At 43.8% G+C, this 27,685-nt stretch overlaps 2 protein-coding genes across 3 annotated transcripts; one reads left to right on the top strand and one right to left on the bottom strand.

The window, feature by feature from the left end:
* The first annotated feature begins 214 nt into the window (after positions 1 to 214).
* ikbkb (inhibitor of nuclear factor kappa B kinase subunit beta) lies at positions 215 to 17,850 on the top strand. Of its 2 annotated transcripts, none has more exons than XM_080004068.1 (22): positions 215 to 369; positions 1,790 to 1,931; positions 3,370 to 3,464; positions 6,563 to 6,683; positions 7,105 to 7,174; positions 7,867 to 7,955; positions 8,814 to 8,903; positions 8,996 to 9,120; positions 9,970 to 10,077; positions 10,249 to 10,378; positions 10,651 to 10,845; positions 10,967 to 11,081; positions 11,224 to 11,347; positions 11,756 to 11,907; positions 12,014 to 12,075; positions 13,012 to 13,112; positions 13,256 to 13,305; positions 13,667 to 13,766; positions 14,718 to 14,865; positions 15,819 to 15,931; positions 16,096 to 16,189; positions 17,091 to 17,850. In XM_080004068.1, the coding sequence occupies exons 2-22, from the start codon at positions 1,827 to 1,829 to the stop codon at positions 17,148 to 17,150; spliced, it is 2,247 nt and encodes a 748-aa protein (XP_079860194.1). In that variant the 5' UTR covers positions 215 to 369; positions 1,790 to 1,826; the 3' UTR covers positions 17,151 to 17,850. The 2 variants fall into 2 exon arrangements, with proteins under 2 accessions (XP_079860194.1, XP_079860195.1); XM_080004069.1 differs by lacking the exon at positions 215 to 369 and adding an exon at positions 435 to 445.
* Positions 17,851 to 18,300: 450 nt separating this feature from the next.
* Positions 18,301 to 27,247, bottom strand: vdac3 (voltage-dependent anion channel 3). The gene is made up of 10 exons (XM_080004071.1): positions 27,108 to 27,247; positions 24,836 to 24,959; positions 22,869 to 22,940; positions 22,614 to 22,663; positions 20,861 to 21,013; positions 20,473 to 20,525; positions 20,120 to 20,347; positions 19,616 to 19,766; positions 19,442 to 19,499; positions 18,301 to 19,347 (listed from the first exon to the last, which is right to left on the bottom strand). The coding sequence occupies exons 2-10, from the start codon at positions 24,951 to 24,953 to the stop codon at positions 19,256 to 19,258; spliced, it is 975 nt and encodes a 324-aa protein (XP_079860197.1). The 5' UTR covers positions 24,954 to 24,959; positions 27,108 to 27,247; the 3' UTR covers positions 18,301 to 19,255.
* Between the last annotated feature and the right edge of the window lie 438 nt (positions 27,248 to 27,685).

Below are 27,685 nucleotides of genomic sequence, written 5' to 3' on the forward strand. Positions count from 1 at the left end.
TTCAAGTATATTCATATTTTACTAAGGATATTCCATGTCAATTTTCAAGCCACTAAAATTATACTTTGTGGGTTTCATAATAAGCCTTATAGTAAAGCCCCATGTAGTTCAACACTCTGCAGACGGATCCCTGCCTCTTGGGGGCGGGGCGGCCTGACACAGGACCGGTGACGTCATTAGCGGGTATCTGCAGCTTGTGCAGGTTTCAGGAAATATGAGGATCAGGAAGTGGAGGTTTTAGACATAAAATGAGTAAAGCACTTAAAGTTTGAACACTTGCCCAAGTCAAGGTAACTTTCTAAACAACGCGAAATTAAGAGATCGCGTTTTCTTTCCTCATTTTGCTCTTCTGGATATACGCACTTTAAGGTAGGCATTGGATTACATACAACTTTCGATACAGTTCCAATAAGTGCCAACGGCGTAAACAAACACAACAATCCAGGTAGATTATGAGTAAAAGGCCACTTATTTTCACTGAGGAGGATCATTTGAATAATAACTTCACTACTGTCTTAAGTTATGTACGGCGGTTGCCAGTTATTCACTTTATTTTTATTTAAAGTATGTAAGCAAACTAAGCAAGCACAATTTCTCGTTTCGCGGGAATTGTTGATACAGAGGTCTTCTATCTATGCATCTATCTATCTATCTATCTATTATCTATCTATCTATCTATTATCTATCTATCTATCTATGCATCTATCTATCTATCTATCTATCTATTATCTATCTATCTATCTATTATCTATCTATCTATTATCTATCTATCTATCTATGCATCTATCTAAGCATCTATCTATCTATTATCTATTATCTATTATCTATCTATCTATCTATTATCTATTATCTATTATCTATCTATCTATCTATTATCTATCTATCTATCTATCTATCTATCTATGCATCTATCTATCTATTTTCTATTATCTATCTATTATCTATCTATCTATTATCTATCTATCTATCTATCTATCTATCTATTATCTATCTATCTATCTATCTATTATCTATCTATCTATCTATCTATTATCTATTATCTATCTATCTATCTATCTATTATCTATCTATCTATCTATTATATATCTATTATCTATCTATCTATCTATTATCTATCTATCTATCTATTATCTAACTATCTATCTATTGTCTATTTATCTATCTATTATCTATCTATTATCTATCTATTATCTATCTATCGTCTATTTATCTATCTATTATCTATCTATCTATCTATCTATTATCTATCTATATATCTATCTATCTATTGTCTATCTATCTATCTATCTATTGTCTATCTATCTATCTATCTGTCTATCTTATCTATCTGTCTATATGTCTGTCTGTCTGTCTGCCTGTCTATCTATCCATCTATCTACTGTATGCATCTATCCATCTATCTGTCTGTCTGTCTGTCTGTCTGTCTGGCCGTCTGTCCATCCGTCTAGCTATCTATCTATCTATCTATTATCTATTTATCAGGCTGTCTGCTGTCTGTCTATGCATCTATCTATCTCACTATCTATTTATCTATCTATTATCTATTTATCTATTATTTATCTATCTATCTATCTATCTATCTATCTATCTATCTATCTATCTATCTATCTATCTATCTGTCTACCTTATTTATCTGTCTGTCTATCTATCTATTATCTATTTGTCTATCCATTATCTATTTGTCTATCTATCTATTATCTATCTATCTATCTATTATCTATTTGTCTATCTATCTAGTATCTATTTCTGTGCTCCTTGTGAACTACTTCCTATATAATGTGCCTTCCAGCCCTCCCTGCTCGGGTGGTGGATGTGTTTTGGGGACAATGCACCGTGTTCCCCTGCAGCAGCCCCAGAGCTGCGGCCCCTGGGAGCTGAAGGAGCGTCTGGGCACTGGCGGCTTTGGAAAGGTCATGAGATGGCAGAACAAGGTGCAAATAATAATAATAATAATAATAATAATAATAATGATGATGTCTATGACTGGCATAATTGGTTTGAGCTTTTGCTATATGCAGTGAATGAGATTGTTATTACTAGCGAATGGAAGAAAAAACTATTTTGACAAAATCCTGTACCATTTAGGAATTAGATTAATTATTGTCGTGAAAACGATATATTGAAATCTGTCATAGAATCGACGTGAGATATATATATATATTAAAAAAATTGCACTGGCTTAGCATCCGAGCGAAGTGCATGTGATATTGGTCAGGATGGTCAGCAGCATGGTTCACCCAGTCATCTTACTGCAGCTGTGTAATAATAGAGTTGGCTCCAGTTCTGTGTGTGAATCTGAAATGACATCACGCCGAGTCACAGGATGAAAGCATTGTAAAGTTACATCCTCGCAGAACGCCTATAGCGATGGGAACGTCCCACACCCACTGAGTGGACCTTCCTGTCTGTCAATACGACCCTGCCTCAGTTTCATTAGTCACAGGTATTTTTTGGGCGAAACCTCGTAGTGTAAATGCTGTATTCATAACTTACATTACATATGTAGTACATATAGACATTGTCAACTACAACACCATTAATTTAACATGCAGCACTGAAAAAAATATTACTAAACAAAGTGTTCATATTGTTATGAAAGACTTGCACCTGTCTTCTCTTCAAAAACTCATGGGTACCTAGTTGAGTAGTTCAGTGTTTTTCGGTCACCAAGGATCACTTCCTAACTTTCCGTGCTGTAGCGTTGCCAACTTTCAGTGACGTTCTAAATTAGGCGGTTAGAAGAAGTGGAAATATAGGAGGTGACAATGGGAAGTCCGGGGGAAATGACGCAGCGGATGGTCACACTCAAGTATTGTTGCCTGGATTTGTTGCCTGGATGTGTGATGATGTGACTTCCTCCTGAGGATGTAAGTGTTGCTGGATTAATGGCCATGATGCCGGATAACGGTCGTTGCTATTGGAGCACAGCGTCCCGGAAATTACATGTGGGAGATGGTTCTTCTTTTTGGGTGGATACTACAATACACACACTGAGCAAGTAAAACCACATGAAATGCTTAACCAATATCTCTGTTTAGTCATTATTTAATCATTCTTCTGTTTTTTAATTTTTCCCTTGTACATTGCAAATTATTATAAATAAACTGTGTAATTAAGCCCATACAACTTGATCACTTGATACCTTGTTGACCACCTGAAAAATATGAAAATAATTTTTACTCCAGATTACAGATTCCAGGCGATATCAATATAAATACATTTCCTTCATAGATTTTTTATCAACTTGTGAAGGAACAACATACTATATGTATTTTATATAGTTCGCTTAATGTTGATAATATGTTAAACAACCCTGAGTGGGATCATAAATGTGTGCATGCATTCATTCTTGTGTGTAACCTATTTTAGGACACTGAGGAGCAGATTGCTATCAAGCAGTGTCTTCAGGAACTGAGTGAGAGAAACAAGGAGAGATGGTGTCTGGAAATCAGGATCATGAAGAGGTGAGTTTCATCCCCGTTTTCACGGGGGGGGGGATCAAATATCGCATTCCCGGGGTAGAGCGGCATTAGGCCAAGGTGATTTGAGTGCAGTCAATGGTTTAAAATTGAGAGAACGGTATCTAGTTCTAGTCAGAATCATCAGAAACAAATGAATCAACAGATCAAGCACGCCAGGACATTTTTAAAACAGTTTGCGATCTCTGCAATAGCACCTCCCTTATGGTGCAGTCACACCGCCGCTGCATATGTGCTGCAGAGCGACAGGCTGCCATGCGTTTTTTTAAACGGAGCTAGGCCTAGTCCGGCTGCAGGGGGGCGGAGCTTCATTTGGCGACGAGCTCACGGCTGCACGGCGACAAGGAAAGTTGAGCAGATTTCAGCCTCATGCAAATGAGCAGCGCCGGGTGACGGCCAGTGGGGGAGAAGACACGCTCGCAATGGCGCCGACGGACGGCGAAAAAATTGGACGCCGGGACCGCCGCGTAATTGTTCATGATTAGGCTATTTTTTTTTTAACTAGTGCGTACCCGTTAAAAATGTAGGACTTTCTAAGGCATGTGAAGGGCACAGTTTAACAAAATGGCAACGATTCAGTCCTTAGCATGCCTGTTCACGACACTCTTTGTGACTCAGTCGCAGAGCCCTGAAGCCCACCCGTTGGCTTGCTGTTCTCTGTTTACTGAAAGTCTATTAAAATCGCACGTGTCGCGTGTCCAAATTGCAAAACATAAAAACAGTAGATTAGTGATTATTTTACACCGGGTGGATACACGGATAAAATAAATCTTAAAATCTTTGCTTTGATAATAATTTTTGGACCAAAATTGCTCTTCCTGGAGCAGTGTGCAAGCAGTACCATTGTGTTTGCAGCTTAATGTATTTTTCTCCGGCACGCGAGACAAAAACACTGGTTTGACGTGTCTCAACGGATCATGGTACATTCCATGACCGGTTTGGCACTAATGACTTTGACATCTTAACTTAATATACTCGCTGTTTTTGTTGTTTTTCTTAGACGACGTGGAATCTAATTTTAAATCCTGCAGTTGTAAAATTCACCCACCATTACAGATGTCAAAATAGCATTGTGGGATATTTCTGGACTTTGGTGGTTATTTGTGACAAAATCATACGCCACCTCCTCACGTTGCCCTACTTTGGAACGGGGCGTGGCGCCACCTGTTTTCAATTCGTTGCAAGTTTTGAGTGTGGGTCTCTTCATCTGAGTGCGATGGCAGATCTCGAGGGTTATGGTTGTTAGTGTGGTCATTTGTATGTGTGTTCTGGCATTCGTAGGAGTGAAAATGAGGCTAAAATTGTCTTTATTTAAGGTCACATTTTAACAAGAGTGTTGTTCTCAGGCAGACATGGTCACGACCACAGTCCTCTGGTGTGCCCACGCTCAGCGAGTGGAAAAACCACAGGGCAGGGGACTCTTGCATAGCAACTGGCAATTATTATACTGGTGCCACTTAACAGAGATGTACAGTTTGTACGAGCAAATTATGTACAAATGATGTACAGAGAAACGCACACTAAACAACACACACATGCACTGCATGCGCAAAAATGTGATTCTTCGTATTGTTAGGAGGGATATCTTATGTCTTTAAGTTGGAAAAACAAGAAAATAATGACACCAGTCCACGGGACTGGTCCGCAAACCCTGAACTTGGGAAGACTGGTTTAATTCTTGATATTTTGACATTGTTGTTTTAATTACTGTGCACGTGACGTAAATGTATTGTATTTTTTTGACTGAATTGTATACGTCATTTGTTCTCAGGAATTATTTCTGCCAGGAATTATCACTGTTAATGAGCTATTGCTACAAGGGCTACGAGGCAATTCCATCAATTCAATTAATAAATTATGAGTTTATGATCATTGACCATAAAATATTTATATGAGTAATAACAATTGTGTAATAGCATTTTAGAGAGATTCTCTGAATCGATCCGTAACTTGTAATGCGAGTCATAAATGGGAGCTCACGTTCATCCTGTTTTAAAAAGCACTTAAACATTATCCATCTGGAGCATGCCTACTGTAAATTCATGACCGTCTATCCTGGAAGATAAAAATCTGTTTATTTAGCTCTTGTGAAGAATTCACTTCAATTCCTAAATATGGGTTAACAGACCCAGCAGTTTGTTCTACTGAGGTGGAACATCCTGAACTTTTGCTCGATAAGTTCAGTAAGTTTTTGTCCCATTCAAACTCCAGCCTAGTGTTTTCCTCAGCGCTGCAGCAGACACCCACATAGGAATGCCTCTGGTTGAATGATATTCCGAGCCCCCCCCAAAAAAAAAAAGCATCATTTTAGCAACTTTTTCCACATTGTCATGGTGTCACTGCGGATGCGGCGTGGAGCAACGTGTGATTCAGGGTTAGTGCTTTTTTGGGCTGGATGAATTTGACCCCCATTCACTTACATTACAACGGGCGGAGCGCTTGGAAATCTCTCTTCCAATGATGGATGGATGAACATCAAAATGACCACATCATTAACGTCATGGGATAGTTGAAAATAGCATTCAAGATTCCAAACTACACCCGTGATCTCAAACTTTGATGTGTGTGCTTTGTAACGCAGACAACCTGCTGGGAGGCAGGTTTTTTTTTCCTAATCATAACAATACAACACTGTTACCAAACAGGACTATTACTTTCCACAGAAATAGTCCTGTTCGGTGATAGCGTCATATTGTTATGATTTCCCTGATCATTGGTCAAGTGCACAGTTCTCTCCGTCAAAAAAAGCAAGCATGGAGGGGAAGAAATACATTGCCTAACAATGTCTTCACAACCTGTTCGTCACTGCAGCTCTCCCTGGGAAGTGATTTTCACGTTGTCATACCCCATCATCTGCCGTCATTCTACGTTGTTGGCTTTTAAATTTCCCCCTCGCCCGGATTGGTGGAGCACTAAAAACAACAGTTATGCAACAGCGGGGAAATAGACAAACAGAGCGGGAGAGTACTCCAGGTCAAGGATGAGAGGGATGAGAGGGAGACATTGCGGGGGTCGAGAATGCGTCGATACCAATAAGATTATTACGGATGGTGACGTGCTCCTCTTCTCTTTCCCACTCTCAGGTTGGACCATGTTAACGTGGTTGCCGCGAGGGAGGTTCCCGAGGGCATGGAGAGACTGGTGGGAACCAATGATCTGCCGCTGCTAGCCATGGAATACTGCCAGGGAGGGGATCTAAGGAAGGTGTGTGTGTGTGTGTGTGTGTGTGTGTGTGTGTGTGTGTGTGTGAGTGTGTGTGTGTGTGCGCGCACGCGTGCGTGCGGCAAATATATTGGTGGGCTGATAGCATTGGCTAGTATTTACCAGCTCATGTTAGTTATCCTTTAGATCTGCATCTGTGTGTGTGAGTCCCTTAGCTTTTCGACCTCTGAGATACCTATCTCCTTTCTATTAAACACACAATCTACAAGTGACTGGAAAATATCCACTTTAAAGCATTTTAACAAATAAATTCTTGTTTCTAAAGCTCTTAGCAGTATATGAATCACATAGATCTTATGGGTGTGGAATGCTTTTACTTGGAATAGAGAGTCTTTACGAGACTTTACACTCTTTATTAGTCTTTATCTTCTCTCACATTAATTTGCTCTTTTGATTTCTGCAGTATCTCAATCTGTTGGAGAATTGCTGTGGAATGAGGGAGGGGTCTGTCCTGATTCTGCTGCGGGACATTTGTGAGTGTTCCTCATCGTCTTAAGAAACCCACACCGCTATTGATGAGAGGGTTAGGGTTAGGGAGAGAGAGAGAGAGAGAGAGAGAGAGAGAGAGAGAAGGGAGGGTGCAGAGGCCTATGAGTGACTGATTAATTAAGCTGGCTGGATGGTTTGCTTCCTGTAATGCAGACGATACCGTACGGTCACACACAGTGACCGGTATCATGTTGTCATCAATGACCCAAAACCGCAGCGATTAGTCAGCATGGCCACAGCTCACCCTCTCAAGAAAGCGTACGTCAACTTAAAAGGCACTCGAGCGACATGACAAATGTACTGTACACACACTCTCGTCAAGGCGTACATCACGTATCTGTCCATACAGTTTATTGTGCAGTGTAAACAGCTCTCAGAGAAACATTCTTATGGTGTGAATCATAACGGTTTCTCTTCAATTTCTCGGACAAATACCTGTTGATAATTGTGTACACACACAAACACACACACACGGGTCTCAAGGTGATTACTTCCACATCATTTAACACTCCTTATGAACTACTCACCATCTGACGCGCCGAGGCTTGGACAATGACACTTAAGTCTTTCAGGTTGCCAGACTTTGACAGATTATTCTGTATCTTCCTCTTGGCCGCGGCCGCTCTCTCCTAGCCCCGCTACGACTTTTCTTTTTGTGTCCCTGTCTCAATCTCAGCCTCGGCTCTCGTGTACCTCCACAAGAAAAGGATCATCCACAGGGATTTGAAACCCGAGAACATTGTCTTTCAGCAGGGAGAGAAGAGGGTGAGTTGAAGTCTCCCACCTGCACGTGTCATAGCTAATACAACGCCAACTGCGCTGAAAGGCCATAAGTAGGAGAATAGTTTTCATCCCGTATGGAAATAAATGCAACCAACCTTTGTAAACTGTGTAAACAACACAATTTATACACTTTATATATGAAAATACAACGTCGGTATATGTTTTCTCAGATGATTATGGCCGCTTACATGCGGATATTATACAACATCATACATATGTATGTGATGTTCAGTACCGAATATATGGTTTGTACATAGCATTTTTGTATATTATTCAAAACATAAGATTTAAATAAGTGGTATAAAAAGCAGCTCACCACCTACTGTGTATAAAACTGGACGAAGTGAATGTCAAATCACATTACATTTGATGTGGGAAACTCACTCTGTCCCCTTATCCCTACAATTACCAGAGGCTTTGAGGATTTCCTTCGCCTTCCTGTGTGTGTTTTCCCCAACGTGCGTTTATTGTGTAACCCACCATCCCATCACAAAACCCTGCAGAAGATCCACGCTCATGAAGCATGTTACGTAACCCGGGCCCGACATATTAAACATATAAATGTAAACGTATATATACACACTCCTCCGTTGTTTGGAATACTAAATACTAAACAAATGTAATGTACTTTTAAAATCAACCATAAAACACGGACTTTGAAAGTCTCTCCTAAACAGAGGAGGACTGTTTCATTTTCGGTGTAGGTGGGTGAGATGGTTGTTGTGATAGGATATGCGGTACAATATGGAGCAGATTTCGTTAGATTATCCAAATGTATTTACACGCTGCTTTTTCTGGCTCAAAAACGTTGCTTCCATTTTTTTTTGTCGTCATGTTCAGTTGATTCACAAAATAATCGACCTGGGTTATGCCAAGGAGCTGGACCAGAGCAGCCTGTGCACATCGTTTGTTGGAACTCTGCAATACTTGGTGAGTGAGTTTACATGGATGTCGAGGATACAATTGTGGTGTGGATGTATTTTTATTGTCTCTATTTCAACACCTTCATCACTATCTTCCAGGCCCCAGAGTTCATTGAGAGGCAGAAGTACACAGTCACTGTAGACTATTGGAGCTTTGGAACATTGGTGTTTGAGTGCATCACAGGATTCCGTCCTTTCTTACCAACCTGGCAACCCGTTCTATGGTACTACCACGCTTGAAGCTTGTGGCCCCGGATATTAAGACGCAGAGAAGCTCTGTGTTCTCCATTATCTGCTACAATTTGTTCTAATAATCCATCTCACATAGCTGGTTTGTGGCTCAGTCATGGTTTTAGGTGGTTCCTTAAAGGTTAGGTTTGCTGCTTTCCAAGCCGGGCCTTATGAGAATGTTGTTTCCCGTGTTTTCTAACCGTTCATCGCATCTCATCACTGAACGCTTCTATTGAGAAAGTTACCCTTCTGCTGCAGCTTCTCACTCTGATGAGATGCCGTCCAATGGGGCAAAACTTATATGCCTTAAAAAAACAACTTACATCTCCTTTTAGAAAATGGGGAATCTCACATTAAAAACACACCTGCCTGAGTGGAAAAATGGAAAACCTACCCTTTAAATTCACCAAAACGATTTGTATTTGTATTTGCCGAAGTACTGCTGAGGCATAGTAAATTTAAGCAAACCTTAGCTTAAGGTAACCTTTTTCATCACCACCATATCCCATCCTATCTGTATCTATGTGGCCTTCTGTGCTTTTCCAACCAATTCAATTAAACAAACGACCCACATTAAACAAACACAATAAAAAAATACAATGTTAAAGGAACTGGATGTTAAGCACTGATAGGCAACATTTTACATAAATATTATTTTATGATCTGTTTTCAACACACTATGAAACTAAAAGGGTGTTGCTAGACTAAAGAATGGCAGGAAGCATTTTCTGTACCAATGTCAGTGCCGCTGCCAAACTGGAGATGTTGAGACAAGTATAACTCCCAACCTTTTACAGATGATTCTCTGGCTCCGTTTATCAGTATTTTTTTTTCCTTTTAAGGCATAATAAGCTGAAGATGAAGCAGGATGTTGACATTGTGGTTTATGAGGACCTCACTGGAGAAGTTCGCTTTTCCAGACATCTCCCCCAACCAAACAATCTCAACAGGTGACATAGGTGCACACACTTGCCGCGCGTGCACGCGCATGCATGCACACACACACACACACACACACACACACACACACACACACACACAGACACACAGACACAGACACAAACAAACTCACCATAAACAGTATGGGAGAATTGCAGTAAAAATGTTGATTTCTACTACAGTCTTTTGCTCGAGAGGATGGAGAAGTGGCTGCAGCTGATGCTGAAGTGGTCTCCCCAGGAGAGAGGCAAGGACCCCAATTCTACTCCCAGCGATTGCTTCTCCAAGCTCGAGACCATCTTGGAGCTTAAGGTTCTTCTGGCCATTCACTTAGTCATTCATTCGGTCATTCCGGTTTTTTTTCCCCACATGCGGTCAAATATCTAAATATTATGGAGGACGATTAGGGCCACACGAAAAAACAAGTTGTCAGAATTGACACTGTGTTCTGACTAAAAACCTGTTTTCATTCTGACATTAATCTCAAATCTCTTAAAATATATATTTTTTCCCCACATAGCCCTAATCTTCTTCCGTAGAATACAAACAGTTGAAATAAAAAGCCTTTTTTTGTCTTCCTCTAGCTGGTACACGTGCTAAATATGGTCTCTGCCAAGATATTAACCTACTCAGTCTCAGCCAACGAGAGCGTGGCTGACCTGCAGCTGCGAATAGAAACGGACACCAACATCCCTCCAGCCAATCAGGAGCTGCTGCTGGAAGCCGGGCTCGCGTTGGAGCCGCACGGGGAGGCCCTGCAGGGCGCCGTCGATTACACGGTGATAACCATCACATACGTACACGTCACCAGCGCATGCGTGACATTCATCCAACAAGTGTCCATTGATGTGGTGATTCTAGGGTATGTATATATATATATATATATATATGGTTCTGTAGGAGATAGACGGGCGACGGACGGACTTGCCATTGGTCTTCCTGTTTGATCGCTCTTCCTGCACTTATGAACCCCAGCTCAGTCCCCGCGCTCTCCCTGAAAACATACGCTTTGTCCGTGAGTAGGCATCCTTATATATTTTTTTTGTCTCTGATAATAGCACACTAAAAGCAAAAAGGGATCTCCTAATCTCAAGATCCTCGGTTTCCCGGTCGTCCTCTGTATATCCTCTCATTTCCTCTCTCTCTCTTTCCCACAGAGAAGGACCCCAAGCACGTTCTGCAATACAGTTCTCTGAGGAAGACCTGCGGCCAGGCGTGGCACACCATCCGCTCGCTGAAGGAAGACTGGCAGAGACTCCAGCAGGGACAGAGAGCGGCCCTGTCAGTGCCAACACACACACAAGCACCCACACACACACACATGCACACACACATTCACACGTTTCTATAGAGGGGTGCCAGATGGCGTAGATTTGCATGCCAAATTAATCATGATGTAGAAATCTGTTCAGAATCTGTTCACCTAGAACAGTTATGTAGGAGTGATAATCCTACGCTAACCACATGAACCATTTACGGGATTAAGAGAAAAGATAGTAGATCTAAAAAGAGCGGACCTTTAAAAAGAGCCGACGGCGAAAGGGACAGTTGGGACCATTCGGAGACTGCCCGAACGAAGAGCCTCCAGGGTACACTGTGCCTCCACGTGCCTTTTTTAAATCTGCTCGAGGCGACGTAGCCGGCAGCCATTTCATTTAATGTGAACCCTTTCCCGATGATCCGTCGCAGCATGAGCCTCCTAAGGCACAACTCCTCGCTGTCCAAGCAGAGGAACGAGATGGTGTCAATGCACCAGAGACTGATGGCCAAGCTCGACTTCTTCACGACCAGCTTACACATCGACATGGACAAATGCCAGGAGCAACGAGCCACGGGAATCGGTATTACCGCTTTCATCGTGTCAATAAATAGCAGATAGGAACGGGGTGAAACGGGTGGGTCTATCGGAACTGCACAATATAACGACGTTCTGCTTGTTTTCTCTAGCTTCTGATAAACTCCTGGGTATGTGGAGGGAGATGGAGCAGACCGCTGTCAGCTGTGGGCAGGTAGGGTCATCGTGAACGTGTGGTTACGGCGACGGCCTGAGCGTTGGGTCTCTGTCAAATTCAAAACCTCTGAGCGGAGGTTTTTTTTCCCCTCCCTTGAGGACAAAAGGTTGAACCAGTTAGTTTGAGCCCTTCTTACTCTTCAACCTTGAATCCACATTTTACAGCTACAGAACACGAGCACGTTCTAACTTGTCTTGTCAGAAAGCGCTGCGTGAGCCTGGTGGTAGAGAGCAGTCGTTCTAGAATTCGCTCATCGAGTGAAGTTGTTCGGTCTTAAAAGTTATCAATTTGGACATTTTAGAAACCGCAAAGGAATCCAACAAAGCTCTCAGATGCCTAATGAAATTGAAAGATTGGCTTTCTCCCGCGGGGATTACGGCTTTACTCCAATCGTTGAAATCGCACTGTGCTGTTTGCACCACCATTCAGCGCAGTGATGAGGTGGCAGGGGAGTGTTCAGATATAAAGTGTTACAAAATCCATGACAATTTGTTCTAATACTGTAACAATCAGCTCATTGTTCAGCCTAGTTACAACATACTGAGAGAGCTGCTTGTCTAGTGATCTAAAGGTTGCTGGTTCGATCCCAGGCTCCTCCTGCTAGCATGCTGTAGTGTCCTTGAGCAAGACACTTAACCCCTAATTGCTCCTGATGGCTGCGTACATCGGTGTTTGAACAATTATAAGTCGCTTTGGATAGAGGCGTCTGCTAAATGAAATAGTGTAGATTACTGATAGTTGGATGACTGAACACACAAGTGTGAGTGAGTATGCCTTGAACCCTTGCTCTCTCTACCATGATAATAGTATTTTAAAAAGCGGAATTTAAATAAGCTGAATGAGTGTATTAGTGTGTATATGTGTGTGCATGGTATAGCTGGGATGGGGGACGGCATTTACATAAATGCGTGCGTGCACGTGCGTGCATTTCAGGCCAGGGTGAGCGAACTGGAGGAGGAAATGAAGCTTCTGCAGACGGACATCGTGGACCTGCAGCGGCAGCCCTGGAGGAGTGGGGAGACTCTGGAGACACTGTAACAGAAAGCCATACCAACATGAAAATGCAATTAGTGTCCAAGTACACAAAGGTTGTGTTTTTGGCTTTAACCCCTTTCTCTCTGTTTCTCCTCCCGTCTCTCTCTCTCTCTCTCTCTCTCTCTCTCTCTCTCTCCTGTAGTGAGGGAAAGGCCTTGGAGCTGTTCCGTAAACTTAGGAAGAAACCCAGAGGTCTGACAGATTTTTCTTACATATACTTTTTAGCAAAAAGAGTTATTTCAAGAAAATATTTATTATAAAAATAAAGGATATTAATCAATAAATATTATTGATAAATTGGTGCATAGACACCTCTCGCATTTATTCAGTACAATTATGATGTGCTCAAGAAGAGGAAGAAACCCACATCCGCACTAACTCACCACAAACTATAACAGTTCTTTCCCAAACCACTTTATATAGAAAAACATAAAATTCCAACGAGGGATTTGAGGCGTCAGTCAGACACTGGTGAACCTGCCAGTCTGAAACAAATGGGGGGGGGGGGGGGGGGAAAGAGAAATGACCTTGTGTGCTTTCCTTCCTGGAACAGAACAAAGGTGCTCGGGGGACAGTCTGGAGACCGTGCGCCTGGTGTCCCAGGCCGTGCAGTTCTATGAGCGAAAACTCAGAGACTTCTACACACATCTCAGGTAAACAAACACACACACCTTCCTCAAGAGCACAACGTTTCCCTCCAAACTGTAATTTGACCAATGTCCATGGAAGACAAATTGCCTTCTTAACTACATATCTTTTTAGATATAGTTGGATGGATGGATGGATCGATCAATCGATAGATAGATAAGTTTAAATTTCATGTACCCTATAGAAAAATAGCAAAAACAACAAAAATGGGCCGAGATACAAGGGTCATAGAGACAACAGAAATGAAAAACCTTTTTTGAAGCTTGATATACGATCCAGTCTCTTTTCCTCACGGCACGACCAGCATTCAACTGTTCAGCTGTCACTAATTCCACCAATAAAGACTAGTTTGGACTCGACCAACGAGGTCGCGTTCAGAACGCGTACATCATGGATTTTCGTATCTTGCCAAGAAAATAAATCCGCTAGTCGTCTGGACTTTCTCCTCCCATTTTTCCTACCGGCTAAATAAAGTTATTTATTCTGGAATATTTGACGCATTAAAACACTATAGTTGCTCCGTTATTCTCCTGCCGTGATTATAAAAAAGAATGTCTAGAAAGGAGTCACTGTCTTCTTTTTCCCACTTATACCGCACAGTGGCGCTCGCTTAAATATGGCTATTTTATTTTTTGCCTTATATTTTAGTTATTTATCCAAACTTGACAATTCATATTCAGATTAAAACATTAATAAACACAAAAAAAATAAACGCTCTTTGCCCCACCCAACTGTCCAATTAAACCCAGGGTCTGTCGAGTTGGGGAGCCCTCTTTTATTATTATAAATTGTATTGCCACCGGCAGGATGGAAAAAATTTGAAATAGGCATAGATACGTATATAGATGTGTAGATAGATAGACAGGCAGTTCGATCGATAGCTATAGATAGTTAGATAGATGCTAACACGCTGACTTCACATCGTGTATGTTTGTGTGCGTGCGTGCGTCTCTCAGCAAAACGGTGGTGTGCCGCCAGCGCGTGATGGAGCTGCTTCCCAAGGTGGAGGGCGTGGTCCAGAGCATGGCGGAGAACGAGCAGGTCCTCATGAGGCTGCAGGAGAAGCGGCAGAGGGAGCTCTGGAACCTGCTCAAAGTGGCCTGTGTGAGTGGCGTACTACTTACCGTACAGTGTGCGTGTGGATGATGTCACATCGACTTGATGACATGGACATATTGTCTGCGTTTTTTTTCGGTTACGGTGATATTGTGAAACGTTGCCTTGAAGGCAGCGTGACGGTAAATGAACTGAGTTTTCTGAACTTCATAGACTTGTTCTAGACGTTCTAATAAACTCCTCTCCCTGCTTAGTCAGGAAATCCTCATCACTAATGAATGTTTCTGAAATATCTCTTGTGTGTAAATATCCTATGAAAGCACTAATAGTCACCCCTCCCCAAGATATGGTCAAATTATTGATTGATCCCTGGCTGCGAAACCTGCTGTTTGACACCGAACACGTCATCAACACATCATCCTTCACTTTGGGATGTCCCACCCAGGCACCAGATTAGAGAAGTTAAAAGATGGTGAAAGTAGGGAAAGAAGCCACATTTGAGTAGATACTGTATCTGGGGTAAGAGCTGATAAGAGAGGATAAATATGTAGAAGAATGTGGGAAATGTTCTGTATTGTTTTTATAGCAGGGGGGTGGGGTTAGGAAAACATCATCTTTAAAGACACATTCACACACTGTATTACAGGTGAAATGATGGTATACTGTTTTTGTTGGGATCATCAGGCTCATTTTATTTTTATTTCTCCCCCAGCTGTTGTCATGTTATCCAGTTTGCATTATATTCTGGGAGTGTATTTTACTTTACTTTTTTTTTTGTATGTTTATGTGAAAACCTTAATAAACTATAAATCATTAAAAAAAATAACCCAAAAGAACAGCTGGACTGGGAGTAGACGGAAGCGTTTTTGTTTTTTTTTACCTCATCAAACCCGGCATTTTGAGATAGCCACCAGAACTCAACCCACGAAGACGCGTGACCGACGTGCACGGACCTGAAAGGCGGTTCCGTGACGCCGCGTCTCCTCCATCTTGTCTTCCAGAGCTATCTGGAGTTATCCAAAGTCCGCAGCCCGGTCAGCGGGAGTCCTGACGGGATGGGAACGCCCCCGTCGGTGCCTCCGCTACTGACGCCCAGGCCCAGCCTGCAGCAGCTGTGAGTGCTCTCACACGCACACGCACACACACTTACACACACACACACACACACACACACACACTCACTCACTCCAACGCGCACAGTGATGGTTGTGACCTTTTGAATGAGTCATAACGGGTGTGGGTGTGTGTGGGTGGGTGTGTGTGTGTGTCCGTCTGCAGCGATGAGTCCTTGGTGGAGGAGAACCGGACGTTTGAGAGTCGGCTCCAGAGTTTGCTGCACGACACCATCGAGGAGTCAGAGAGCGGCATGGAGGCACGTGCACAAAACAAAAACATCAACATATTTCATTGTTCCGCGGCTGAAACTTTACTTTTATATAATACATTTTTTGATATCTTGGTTAATGTTTAAATTATAGTTAAAACTTTTTTTCCATATATTTTGTTTTTATATATTTTTATTTATTTTTATTCAATATATATAGATATATACAATATCTATATATCTATATATATATATATATATATATATAATATAAATATATATATTTGTATTTGATAAAGAATTGCTGTCAGGTGGCCAACTATTTCAACTTTCCACACTCCCGAATGTTGTATCTGCCTCACGTCTCAGTGTTCCTTCGTTCAGTTTTAGGGTCATTAGGTTGGGGGGAGGGATGCTAGAACCGAAACGTTAAAAATACTGGTTCTGCTCGGAATAAACAAAGTATTCAGTTTTTCTGCCCTGGTCCACACTCAGTGACCCTAAATAACAAGCTCCACCCTATCGACACCACCTCAGCAACTTTAAATGTGGGTTTACGGAGATACAGAGGGGTTGGGAAGCCTCAATCAGAGGCAATTTGGAATCAACAGCTTCCCTCGATATGGTCTTATTATTTTGCATTTTTAACGTGTTGAAGCTTATTAGTCGCTAATGGACAGAAGTGGTCGTTATATTTTCACCACAAACCAACACTCCCAGTCTATACGCTTCAATAAAAGCAATGATCGGATCGCCCCTTGTCGTCTACAATACTTTCCTTGTTATTGTTTAGTAATCGGGATCAGCAGTGGGGAAAAAGTGTTAATGTTTCCTGATACACAATAGAAAATACAGCATTAATGAGACTCTCTCCAAGCTAAAATCATGTAGATTGACTATTGACGATCAACACCGAGTCTTGACCTGACAGTTGACGCTCTCTCCATAGATGCTGAGGGAGTGGACTTGGCTGAGCCGAGGCCAGAGTTTCTACAGCGATCTCTCCTAAATGTGATACTACTGCCCCCGTGCGGACAGAGCGGGGACTGCGCCCACCATCACCCTGTGGTTCTAGGTTTTTCATTTGCTGATTGATCGTTTTTGACCCGTTACCGGCAGATGTTTTGCTTTACGAGGGGAGGTGCAAACCCGACGCGGCTTCTGAATTGTATTAGTGTGATTATCGGTTTGCCGCCAGGTAGAACTCAAAATAGGTGATTTCAAATAGTTCTTCTGATTACATCTGTGAGAGTGGGATCCTGTTTATTTATCCTGAATTTTTCACTTAAATCTTGTCAAGAACAAATGTCTCCAAAGATAAGACAAGATAGAAGCACAATGCAATGAAGCTCAGTTACCTGAGCTTGTGCAACACAGATTCCTAAAAGTGCATTTATTTCTAAGAAACGTTGTTTTGGCTGTCGTGTGATGACAATTTTAGAAATGTTTCCCTTCTTCTTTGTTTTTAGCTTTATGTTTTACTTCATTTTTTTTTTATCATTTCAGTGTTTTACCATTATAAGTTCATTTTGTAACTATTTTATTGTATTATACCTGCATTTCTTGCTGGACTTCTGTTTTGCAAATTATATTTGACCTATTGCTGCTAAAATTTGGGGCTTTTTTCCAGTATAAAAAAATATCAGTATAATATTGTCTGTGATATGGAAAAAAAAAAAAAAAAAAAAGCGCCTTTTGTCTGTTGTCTACGTCTGAGCCTGAAGGTCATGTTTGTGTTTCTCGCTTGTTCTTTTGATATCACTCAGCAAACGGCGGACTGGTGTGTCCCTCCAGTAAGAGAACACCCTACGGACCCCAAAATGTCATAACCGATTAAATGTATATAACACAATCTTATTTTTATCCCTTTCTTCTAGAGAAAAAAAAAAATCTTAGAAAAAGGTTATCGCCCATAATCTAACATTGGACAGGGTTTTGTGGTTGCATCTGCTGAATACGTGCGATGTGATGTCGTCTGTGTGTATGCGGCTGTACATTAAACAAGCAGCGACGGGGAGATTGTTCTGATACGATGAAGACATTTTTAAATGACCATTTGTCCAAATTATCGTTCCCTACATTTGTTCCAGGAACGCTTATGTCCGTCAGAGGCGGCGGCGACCAAAGATAATGTGAAACAAAACAGAAAAACAAATCACTCGAAGGTCGACAGCCATTGACAACTATGCAAATGACGTTGTTTATTAGATGAAATCAATGAAACAAGGCTTGAGGTCCTGACTGGGGACTACGATCCCAATCCGAAGAAGAGCACGTAGCAGGTCAAACAGCAGTGGGAAGAATGTACAGGACTCACAAAGAGACAAATAAGAGGACAGAGATCTTGACAAGTTGTCCGGCAAAAAGGACCGGACACTGTGGTGGTGGTTTTTTTTTTTGTTTTTTTTTAAACTGATGATTCTAGGCAACTTGAAGGTACACAGTGCAACTCTGGTGTCAGTAAAAACCCGAGTTTCCTTTTGACTTCCCTCTGCGTCTTCTCTGTTCGTTTGTCCGCGGCGCGTGTCGCATCCGCGCTGGTCACTGCACTCACCGGTGTGTCGGCCGCTTCAAAATAAAAACACCTCTCCGAGGCGCGCCGGCCGCAAAGGCAACGCGCATCGTCTATTATCCGTCGACGCCGCGAACGTAAATGAACCGCAACGCGGATCCGAGGTGTAGAGAACTGACCCGCGCGGTCGGATAAAAAGCGCCTCAAATTCTTCCCGGTAAAAGGAATAAAAAGATACGTGGGAGGGGAACCCGGGTGTGACTAAACGCTAAACTTCAATTACACTTTGCGGCCGAAACATCCGGACGACTCTTCTCCGCCAATGAACTGGAATAAATACCTAAGATGTGGAACTGCAGCGGGGCTGGGGTTGACTGTCACGGTGCTCAGGGGGCGTGGGTGGTGGTGGGGGTTTTAAGGCCAAAAGAATGTGTCTCTTTGCATCCGTGTGCACGTGTGTCTGCGTGGGATCAACGGAGTGGGGGGGAGGGGGGTGGGTGTTGTGTCGTGGACTTTTACACTCTGGCCACATTTCGGGCGTCGTTACTCCCGTCGGGTCTCTCACTCCGACCTCCTCCCCCTCCTCCTCCGCCCTCCGACTCTCACGCCTCCAGCTCGAACCCCATGCCGACCTTGTGTCCGCCGGCGTTGAAGTTCTTCCCGTCGATCAGGCCCGAGAGCGTGAGCTTCACTCCTGCGAGGGAAGGGCGTGGCCTTTTAATTATGTTTTCTTTCTTTTTTTTTTAATTCTGGCTACACGTGGAAAGGAAAGGAACCGAAGCGCTCACCTGGCCTGAGGTTTTGGGTGTAGCCAACTCCCACCAGCGAGGCGTTGTTGACTTTGGCCTGGAAGGGGAAAAAACATTGAATTAACGTTGCGCGTGCGCGTCGACGCCTGGGTGGGTTGGGACAGGCGTCGGGATCCAGTGGGATCTCTCCGCCGCCGGACGAAAAGCACTCACGGACACGGACGCGTTCTTATCCATCTGGTACTTGGCTCCGATCTCAAAGCGCGTGTTGTTGCTTCCCGCCGTCCAGGCCAGGTTCACCGCCGTCTCCAAGTTGCCGTTCACCTTCTGGTAGATGGAGCCGCCGAACTCTGTGCCGTCGTTACTGAAGCAGAAACCGAGGCGGTAAATACACAGTCAACGCCGGACACATCAGACTGGAGCTCTCTCTGAGGAAAGAGAACCGTTGGAAGGGGACGGGGAGACCTGACCATACTTAGGGGTCAGGATGGCTGGGTTTCACTGGGAGTTCTCGCTCCTTTTGCTGGTTTTTGCAACTGGCAAATTGCACACTTTCGGAAGTGTATGGGGTGTTGCTGTGTTCTGTCCAGGACGATTCCCTTATTCTTAACCAGTGATCGATCTATCGATCTCTCTCTCTCTCTCTCTCCCTCCCTCTCCCCCCCCCCCCTCTCTCTCTCTCCCTCCCTCCCTCCCTCCCTCCTTCCCTCCACTTACACGTTGGTGTGCAGCTGGAAGTCTCCTGCTTTGTAGCCCAGGGCAAAGTTGTTCTTAGCCAGTCTGGACTTGGCCGTGTCAAAGGCGATCTGGTAGCCGGCCAGCCAGCCCTCGTAGCCCAGCACCGCGGCGGCGTGGACGGTGGGGCCGGCCATGTCGAAGTCCAGGTCACAGCCCACGTTGACAAAGTCGCGCTTGTAGCCGCTCTTCAGCTTGGCACTTTTCTTGCTGTGGAGGGACACGGGGAAGATAATTACGGGAACGGAACGGTGAATCTTTATGAGAGCGGAGGTTTTGCATTGCTCCATCGGTGTTTTCGTCCCGTTTCCAATATTATTCAATCTGCATCTTACCCAGTGTTTGGCACAAAGGATGTATCCAAACCGATCTTCAAGCCCTTCGCCAGCTAGAAAATAGAGAAAGGATTCAAGGTTCAGGAGGTTTATTTGTCACATATACACACACACACACACACAAACCGTGGCGCTGCCCCCTGCAGCTATTTATATAGATATATATATATATTTTTTTTTGTATTTGTTTTTGTTTTGATTCTTCCTTTTTATAACTGATCGTTAACTGTTAGAATGTGATTGACTCGAGGTACTAAATCAATGTAAAACGTTCCACTGCTTAGGTTGAATGACACATACACATCTCCTCAAGAATAAAAAAAATAAAAAAACCCATAAAAACAAAACCACCCACTTCCTTTTAAAAGTAAACGTGCTGTTTTCCAACCTGGTCCTCCATTGTGACTTCTGTCGTCAGGGTGTTGTCCGTGTTCCATTTCTGGTTGAAGCTCAGGCCCAGCTCCTTCACTTTGTACTTGGTCTCCAGATGGCCGCCCGACTTCCCAGAGTCTGTGTTGTTGGAGCCAGAGGTCGCAAACTCCTGAGGGAGGAGGAGAGAGGAGAGATGAGTGCAATGCAGAGAGAGAGAGAGAGAGAGAGAGAGAGAGAGAGAGAGAGAGAGAGAGAGAGAGAGAGAGAGAGAGAGAGAGAGAGAGAGAGAGAGAGAGAGAGAGAGAGAATGAGTTCCAGCGGGGAAAGGAAGCACTGCATGAGGAAAGCAGAGAAGGAGGAAAGACGACGACGACGAGGGAAGGAATTAGGAGGCCTCTCCATGTCTTCGCCCCCGCACAACCCCTCTCCAGCGTTGACAACTGCTTATCGATCCAAATAACTGTGTTTGGGTAGGATTTAGATTGATTGAAGCTCTTTATTATTTTTTACTTGTTTATTTTTCGAGGAATACAATTCACGGAGGAAATGACAGGGGGAGGAAACGTGGAGAGGCCGAACTGTCAGGACGCTGCTTTCTGAGTGTAGAGCTGAACCTGGACCCCCCCCAGGTCCCAAATCACACCCTTACCCCAAACCCTGAGCAGTAAGCCAGTGCATGTGTATGGCGTGCGGTGTATATTAAACTCCTGTTCTGGAATTCTCTCCGTCCACACGAGGACAGGCAAAAAAAGGATTTAAAAACGCTGACTTAAAAACCTGATGTCTAGCACCGCAGGAGAACATTAGGAGCGTGCAGCGCGTTGAGCTTCTTCATATTATTCATACACAACACTGTACGGACGCCCGAAAAAAAAAAAAAAAAAAAAAAGAATCCAAAATGTGGATGAAGCCCGCAATGGTGTTCGCATCCCCTCCCACTTGACCCTCGCTGGTCATGTCACTGGAAATCAAGGGCTGGGTCTCAGAGGGTAGTTTGGGACTCGGGGGGGGGGAAGACCGGTGAGTATTTAGGAACTACTGCTGCAAGGAAGTAGTAAAAAAATAAAATAAAGTCTACATAAATCTAGCACACACACACACACACACACACACACACACACACACACACACACACACACACACACACACACACACACACACACACACACACACACACACACACACACACACACACACACACACACACACACACTCACTCTTTCCCTGCAAAGTACCACCAGACACACTCTTACCATCTGACGAGAACATCCAAAGAGAAGGCGGAAAAAGCAGAAAGAAAAGAGTTAGGACGAACCACACGGCGTTCACATACGCACGTCTGTGTGCCCTACGCGGGGAAAGAGGGAAAACAAGTCATTTGAGATGTACAAACAGCCGTTTCCTGTGACGTTGGGCGCCGACGGAGGTTATCCGTGGGATTTTTTCAAAGAGCTTGGGACGTCGTGGAATGTGGGACATTGGGGATTTTAGCACATAACAGATTTGGCCGGGAAATCTGAAGATTCACCTATTCCGGTGAGATGAGCTACTTGTTCCGATTTTGTGACACAATGCGCTTTCAAAGCTTAAAAACTCTCATTTGGATTTGACCAAGCGTTATGGGGGTAGTCCTCTGACGGAGAAAGCGTCAGAGAACCAGCACACGTCGGCGCAGGGCGCTGCGAGTCATCCTGGTGAACTACACCCCATTCTAGACGCAACAGTCAGACATGGAGCTGGAAAAAAGGACAGGATAACGTTGTACTTACAACCCCACTCTGGGACTTTGTCTTCAGGTCCAGTTTTATGATCCCGAAGCCTGGCGACAAAAGAAATGTCTTTAAAATGACCGCAAGGAGAAAAATGGCCACAAGATTTAAGGCGGAAAATAATAACCCTTACAATGCAGAGTGCAAATCTCAAACAATCACAGTACAATAAGTAACTAGAAATACTTTTCTGGATACAAGTACTCCTACAGTGCTATTTTCTCAAGTAAATAATGCAGGAAAAGGAGCCCCTACCATAGCCCTTGCTGAAGATGTCTTTGGCAGATTTCCCCAAATCTGAGTATGAAGGAGGTACAGCCATTGTGCCTATGGAGACAGGGAAAAGAAATTAGTTTCAAAACTAAAAATTATAAGAAAGGAGTTTCAAAACGAAAAAAAATATAACTGCCTTGTAAAAATAAAGCCCCATTTGGAAAAATAATGTTCATACCAAAAGATCATAGCAACAATAGACAAATATGTTTCCTGACTTGAGAACAAATCACACTGCAGTCGGCACAGAAAACAAAGCGTTACATCACACCAGCACAGATAGATGTGTCAATGCACAAAGCGCGGTTTTGTGTGTTACCGCCAACATTCACACGCCAGAAGACGACCTCCGGGGTGATGAACTGTCTGAAGCCCCCCCACCCCCCACCGCCACCTTCATCCTGACCATCTGGAAAGTTCCTTCAGCGACTAATAAAAGGCTTCTCTCCTCCCCTGCATTCACACGTTCAAATCTGGTGATTTCCTGGCCTTGGTTCATTAGCACCAAGCAGAAGTAGTTTGTCAAATGGGATTGATTTTAGTAAGAGAAAGACTCTGCTATACGGGGGGTGGTAGAGGGGTCGGCAGTGCTGCAAGGCCCCTGCAGTCCATTCTACTGCTGCGAGGCCGCTGTGAGGAGAGGAAAAAGCCCAAATGTCGTCTGTAACGACAGCTGTAGCACGTCGCGCTGCAATGCTCACACAAGCAGAAGCAGGTTTGGTTAGTCAGCAACAATTGTTTCTGCATAGCACTGCACACTGGGCTTCACTCCCGCATTATCAGGGTCCGCTGGCTCGCTGCGCCACACTATGTCAATGTCTATGTGTGTGTTAGGGCTGGGCTATATAATGTTATTATATTAATATAAGGAGTTATCGTAACATAGATAAATTTTGTCTTTATTGCTGCATTACAGTAAAGAAATGCAGTTTTCTGAACTTCATTGACTGTTCTAGATGTTATAATGGTCATATTATACACACACGCATATATTTTATATATATATATACATACACACACACACACACACACACACACACTTATATACACAAACACACATATATATATTAGATATATATATATATATAAATGTCAAATATACATGTGTTATACTGTATATATTTTCTATTATTTTTTTTCACTTGTTTTCCTGTTCATTTTAGGTTATGTTGTTGTTTATCATTAGGTTTATTGTATTGTATATTGCCATATTTTATTGTGTACAATCAAGTTTTTCCATATGTTGCCATTTTCTTTTTCATATATTTTATTGTATTGCTTTATTATTATTTTGCTACTGTTTTGATGTGAGCTGTTATAACATTGCAATTTCCCCCGGGGATGAATAAAGTATCGATCTATTTATCTATCCATCTATCTATCAATCAGTCTGTCTATCCATCCATCATCTATCTCCACATTACTCATGGTTGTTTCTCAGCTATTTCCTGTGTAAATTATCTTATGAAAGTACCAATAGTCATCCCCAAAATAGTGTCCAATTATCGATATTGAAGTATAGAATATTAATATATAAGAATATTGTAATATTAGATTTTATGATCATCAATATCTCCCAGCCCTAGTCCGTGTGCATGCATGTGCTCTCACCGGTGCACATATACTTGATTTGTGCGTGTGCTGGCACAGGCCACTTTGAAGGAGGAAGCGGTGTTTGTCAGACCTGTTTGTCAGACCATTATCTCCCTGAATCAGGGAGATAATGCACAGATGCACAGATGACTCTTCGAGGAACTAAACTCTGATTGATCGCCTCATTCTTTTTCCAGGACAACCGCAGAGGTTATCCCCTGAGCTCTGGTTGGTCCGATCCTTATCAATAATGAATAGGGGAGACTCTGGCTGCGTCAGTGAAGTCAGTGTTCAAACCACGCAGACCCTGTTAGCACGTCAGTCGGCTCCACCCGCGGCGCTCCTCCCCCACTCACCGTGTCCCTTGGGAGGGTGGTGCCCGCATGGCTCACAATGGTCTTTATTCTCTGCCTGCTTGCCTGTTCCTGTCCTCTCCTCCTGCCGCTCGACCGTCTGCAGGCTTTTTTCTGCCATGACTCTCTTTGCAGGAGGGACATTGCAAGGCGGGACAATGGAGACTTTTTGGCAAGCGCTTCGCACACCATTATCATAACATGCTACATTGCACAATCTGCGGCCTTCTCCTGTGTCCTATGTCTGTGTGTGGATATGTGCCGTGGACAGTTTTGCAACTGATGTGAGCCTTGCCTTTTAGTGACAGTGGGACTGTTACCTATATAGGTGGGGCTGCCCGACCATTGCCACACAATGGCTGTCAGTCGGTGAATGCATATTCTTTCTGCGCCGCATGTACATGCCTAATGCACGAGATACTGTTGACAAGGACACAATGGCTGTCAGTCGGTAAATGCATGTTCTTTCTGCGCCGCATGTACATGACTAATGCACGAGATACTGTTGACAAGGGCCCGGCGTGCACCCTCGCTGGTTCAAATTGCCTCAACCTCCATGCTGGGTGCAGTGGCGCTGCCATGTCCCCTGCGCTGTCTCCATGCACCGGTTCTGAGAGTCTGAGCAAAGCGACTGCTGGCTTATCCGAGGTGGCATTTCGATGACCTTGTATCTCCTCTACCGTCAGTCACCGCCACCTCTGTAAAGACAGATCTCCTCTTCCTCTACTCAACTCCTTCACCAGTCTGTTTTTGACTCCTTCAAGTCTACTCTATTCCGAGTCCCCTTACCCTACTCTATTTTTAGTCCGGGTAAACCTGACACCGCCACACGTACGACCAAATGTTTCAAAATCGACGCTCTTTTTCCATTCATCCGTCTCAATGAAACGTAAAAGAGAGTAAACCTTCTGAAACGAACCTCCTAATTCTAACCTGCCACACATTCTTATAATCTCTGCACTGCAGCCAATGAAAAGCAGAAATGTTGGGTAGAAAAAAACAGCCACCACACAAAACCTACAACGTGGTTGTTAACAGTGTGAGGAAATTAAGAGTGAATTGGAAATGTTTCCATGCCACTTTCATTTGGCCTGAATCCACACTAAGTAAATAAGGGTTAAGCAAAACCGGAGATGCAAAACCTTATTTAATAATCAACAAGCCACTTTTGGAAAGAAGTACAAACATTTGTATTTAAACCTTGTTAAACACGTGTAACCAGGGGAAGACAGTGTGGTGTGTCATGGAGGAGGTCCCGTGTAGGATAAGTTCAAGACTGGTTCCCCCGAGAGAACATATCACCTGGATTTGCGCAGCATTCGGGGCCTCTCCAACAGCCACCATCCACATCACTACACGGTTATGATGTTCATTCGCCTTGCAGACTCCAGGGTTAAATATGAGTTGAAACTTTGTTTTATCCCGGCTGGGTCCCATTGGGCGACTGTGTTAATCGTAGGTGAGTTCACCACCATTGTCTTATATATCAATTTATCAAATGTCATGTGAACCCTGGGTAGAAAAACTGGTAATTTCAGGACTTTGGAGAGCAACCTTTCAGTATATAGTAATAATAATGTTTAATCCTGGGCTGGGGATAGGACAAGCGTTCACAACTGTTGTAAATCACTGTGTTGCCCTGAGTGTGACTTGACTTGACTACACAACGCAGAGGTGCTGGTATCAGGCTTACACACGGGCCCTACTGCGCTCAGAATATTATAAAATTTACTGTTATCACTAAGCAGGCTGCGTTCAGAGGACCTTTGCAGTACACGGAGCGTCTTCGTATTTGGCGACCGGTGGACTTCGTGCTTCCCTGGAAACACCCGTTTTAGTGCCTCAGGAGCCGCCTTTGAACCGGTGTCCGCGCTTCGTCCTGTCCTCCGGGGTCACCGCCGCTGCGCCTTTCTGGCCTCCGCTGCACCGCGCGTCGGCCGAGCGCCGCCGGGGCCAGTCTTTTCCGGGCGCAGTGGGAATCGGACGGCGCCATTCACACGTTTGAAAAAGCCACCCGGACCGCCGCCCGACGTGTTCGACGACACGGGTCATTATCTATCCAGCCCCAACCGGAAAAATAAAAAAAAAGGACCCTTACGCGGAGAACGTACGCGGCACACGCATGACGGCCCTCGGCATTCGGGTCTGTGACATTCGCCAACATCAACGCCCCCCCCCCCCCAAAAAAAAATAATAATAATAATAACGTCACCCCAAGCGTTTAAACACATTTGATATTATAACGGATGGGCTCGAATAAAACGCGGTTCTCTACCTTTTATTTGGGAAGCAACGCGCAGCTCCACACGCCTCTGGGCTCAGCTGGTCACAGTCAAGGAGAAAGCAGGGGGCGCCCGCCGCGCATGCGCACCGCGACGGACACGCTCGACGGGCGGCGCCGCGGTGTCGGTGCGAGAGTTTGCGGAAAAGCCGTCGAGTCTCGCTCGTGTTCACTGTCGGTATATCAGTGTTTTACGAGCCTCCGGTTGTCTAGGCTACATGCGTGTCTTTCTGTATCTTGAGAGTCGACCCAAAACCCACGACAAACGTCATTGTGTCAGCGTTGTCAGGTTGTTAGAAAGGTGATCCAGTGATAACATCATAAAGTGCGATAGGGCCGTTTGTGTGGCGGCGATTAAGCATTTCTGCGCCGAAACACGGTGTCCTAGAAGTGCGTTCTGTTGTAATGGTGCGTGTCACCAGTAGTTGGCGGCTGCCACTGGGATTACGAACCCACGGTCGATCCAGGGTTAGGAATAGAAATACTAGACTGACGATGACAATCCGTTTGGAATTAAAGCGCGATTGTCGGACGAACCCGCCCCCTAAAAAAAAAAGCACTCTGTTGAAAGA

Source organism: Zeus faber, assembly GCF_960531495.2.
Source record: "Zeus faber genome assembly, chromosome: 7".
Classification (NCBI taxonomy): domain Eukaryota; kingdom Metazoa; phylum Chordata; class Actinopteri; order Zeiformes; family Zeidae; genus Zeus; species Zeus faber.

Coding starts and splice junctions, on each gene's coding strand:
- ikbkb (XM_080004068.1), top strand. CDS start 1,827: ATGCACCGTGTTCCCCTGCAGCAGCCCCAGAGCTGCGGCCCCTGGGAG. Junction 3,465..6,562: donor GAAATCAGGATCATGAAGAG/GTGAGTTTCATC, acceptor TCCCACTCTCAG/GTTGGACCATGTTAACGTGG. Junction 13,767..14,717: donor GACTTCTACACACATCTCAG/GTAAACAAACAC, acceptor TGCGTCTCTCAG/CAAAACGGTGGTGTGCCGCC.
- vdac3 (XM_080004071.1), bottom strand. CDS start 24,953: ATGGCAGAAAAAAGCCTGCAGACGGTCGAGCGGCAGGAGGAGAGGACA. Junction 22,941..24,835: donor CCACCCTCCCAAGGGACACG/GTGAGTGGGGGA, acceptor CTGTCTCCATAG/GCACAATGGCTGTACCTCCT. Junction 22,664..22,868: donor CATCTTCAGCAAGGGCTATG/GTAGGGGCTCCT, acceptor TTTTGTCGCCAG/GCTTCGGGATCATAAAACTG.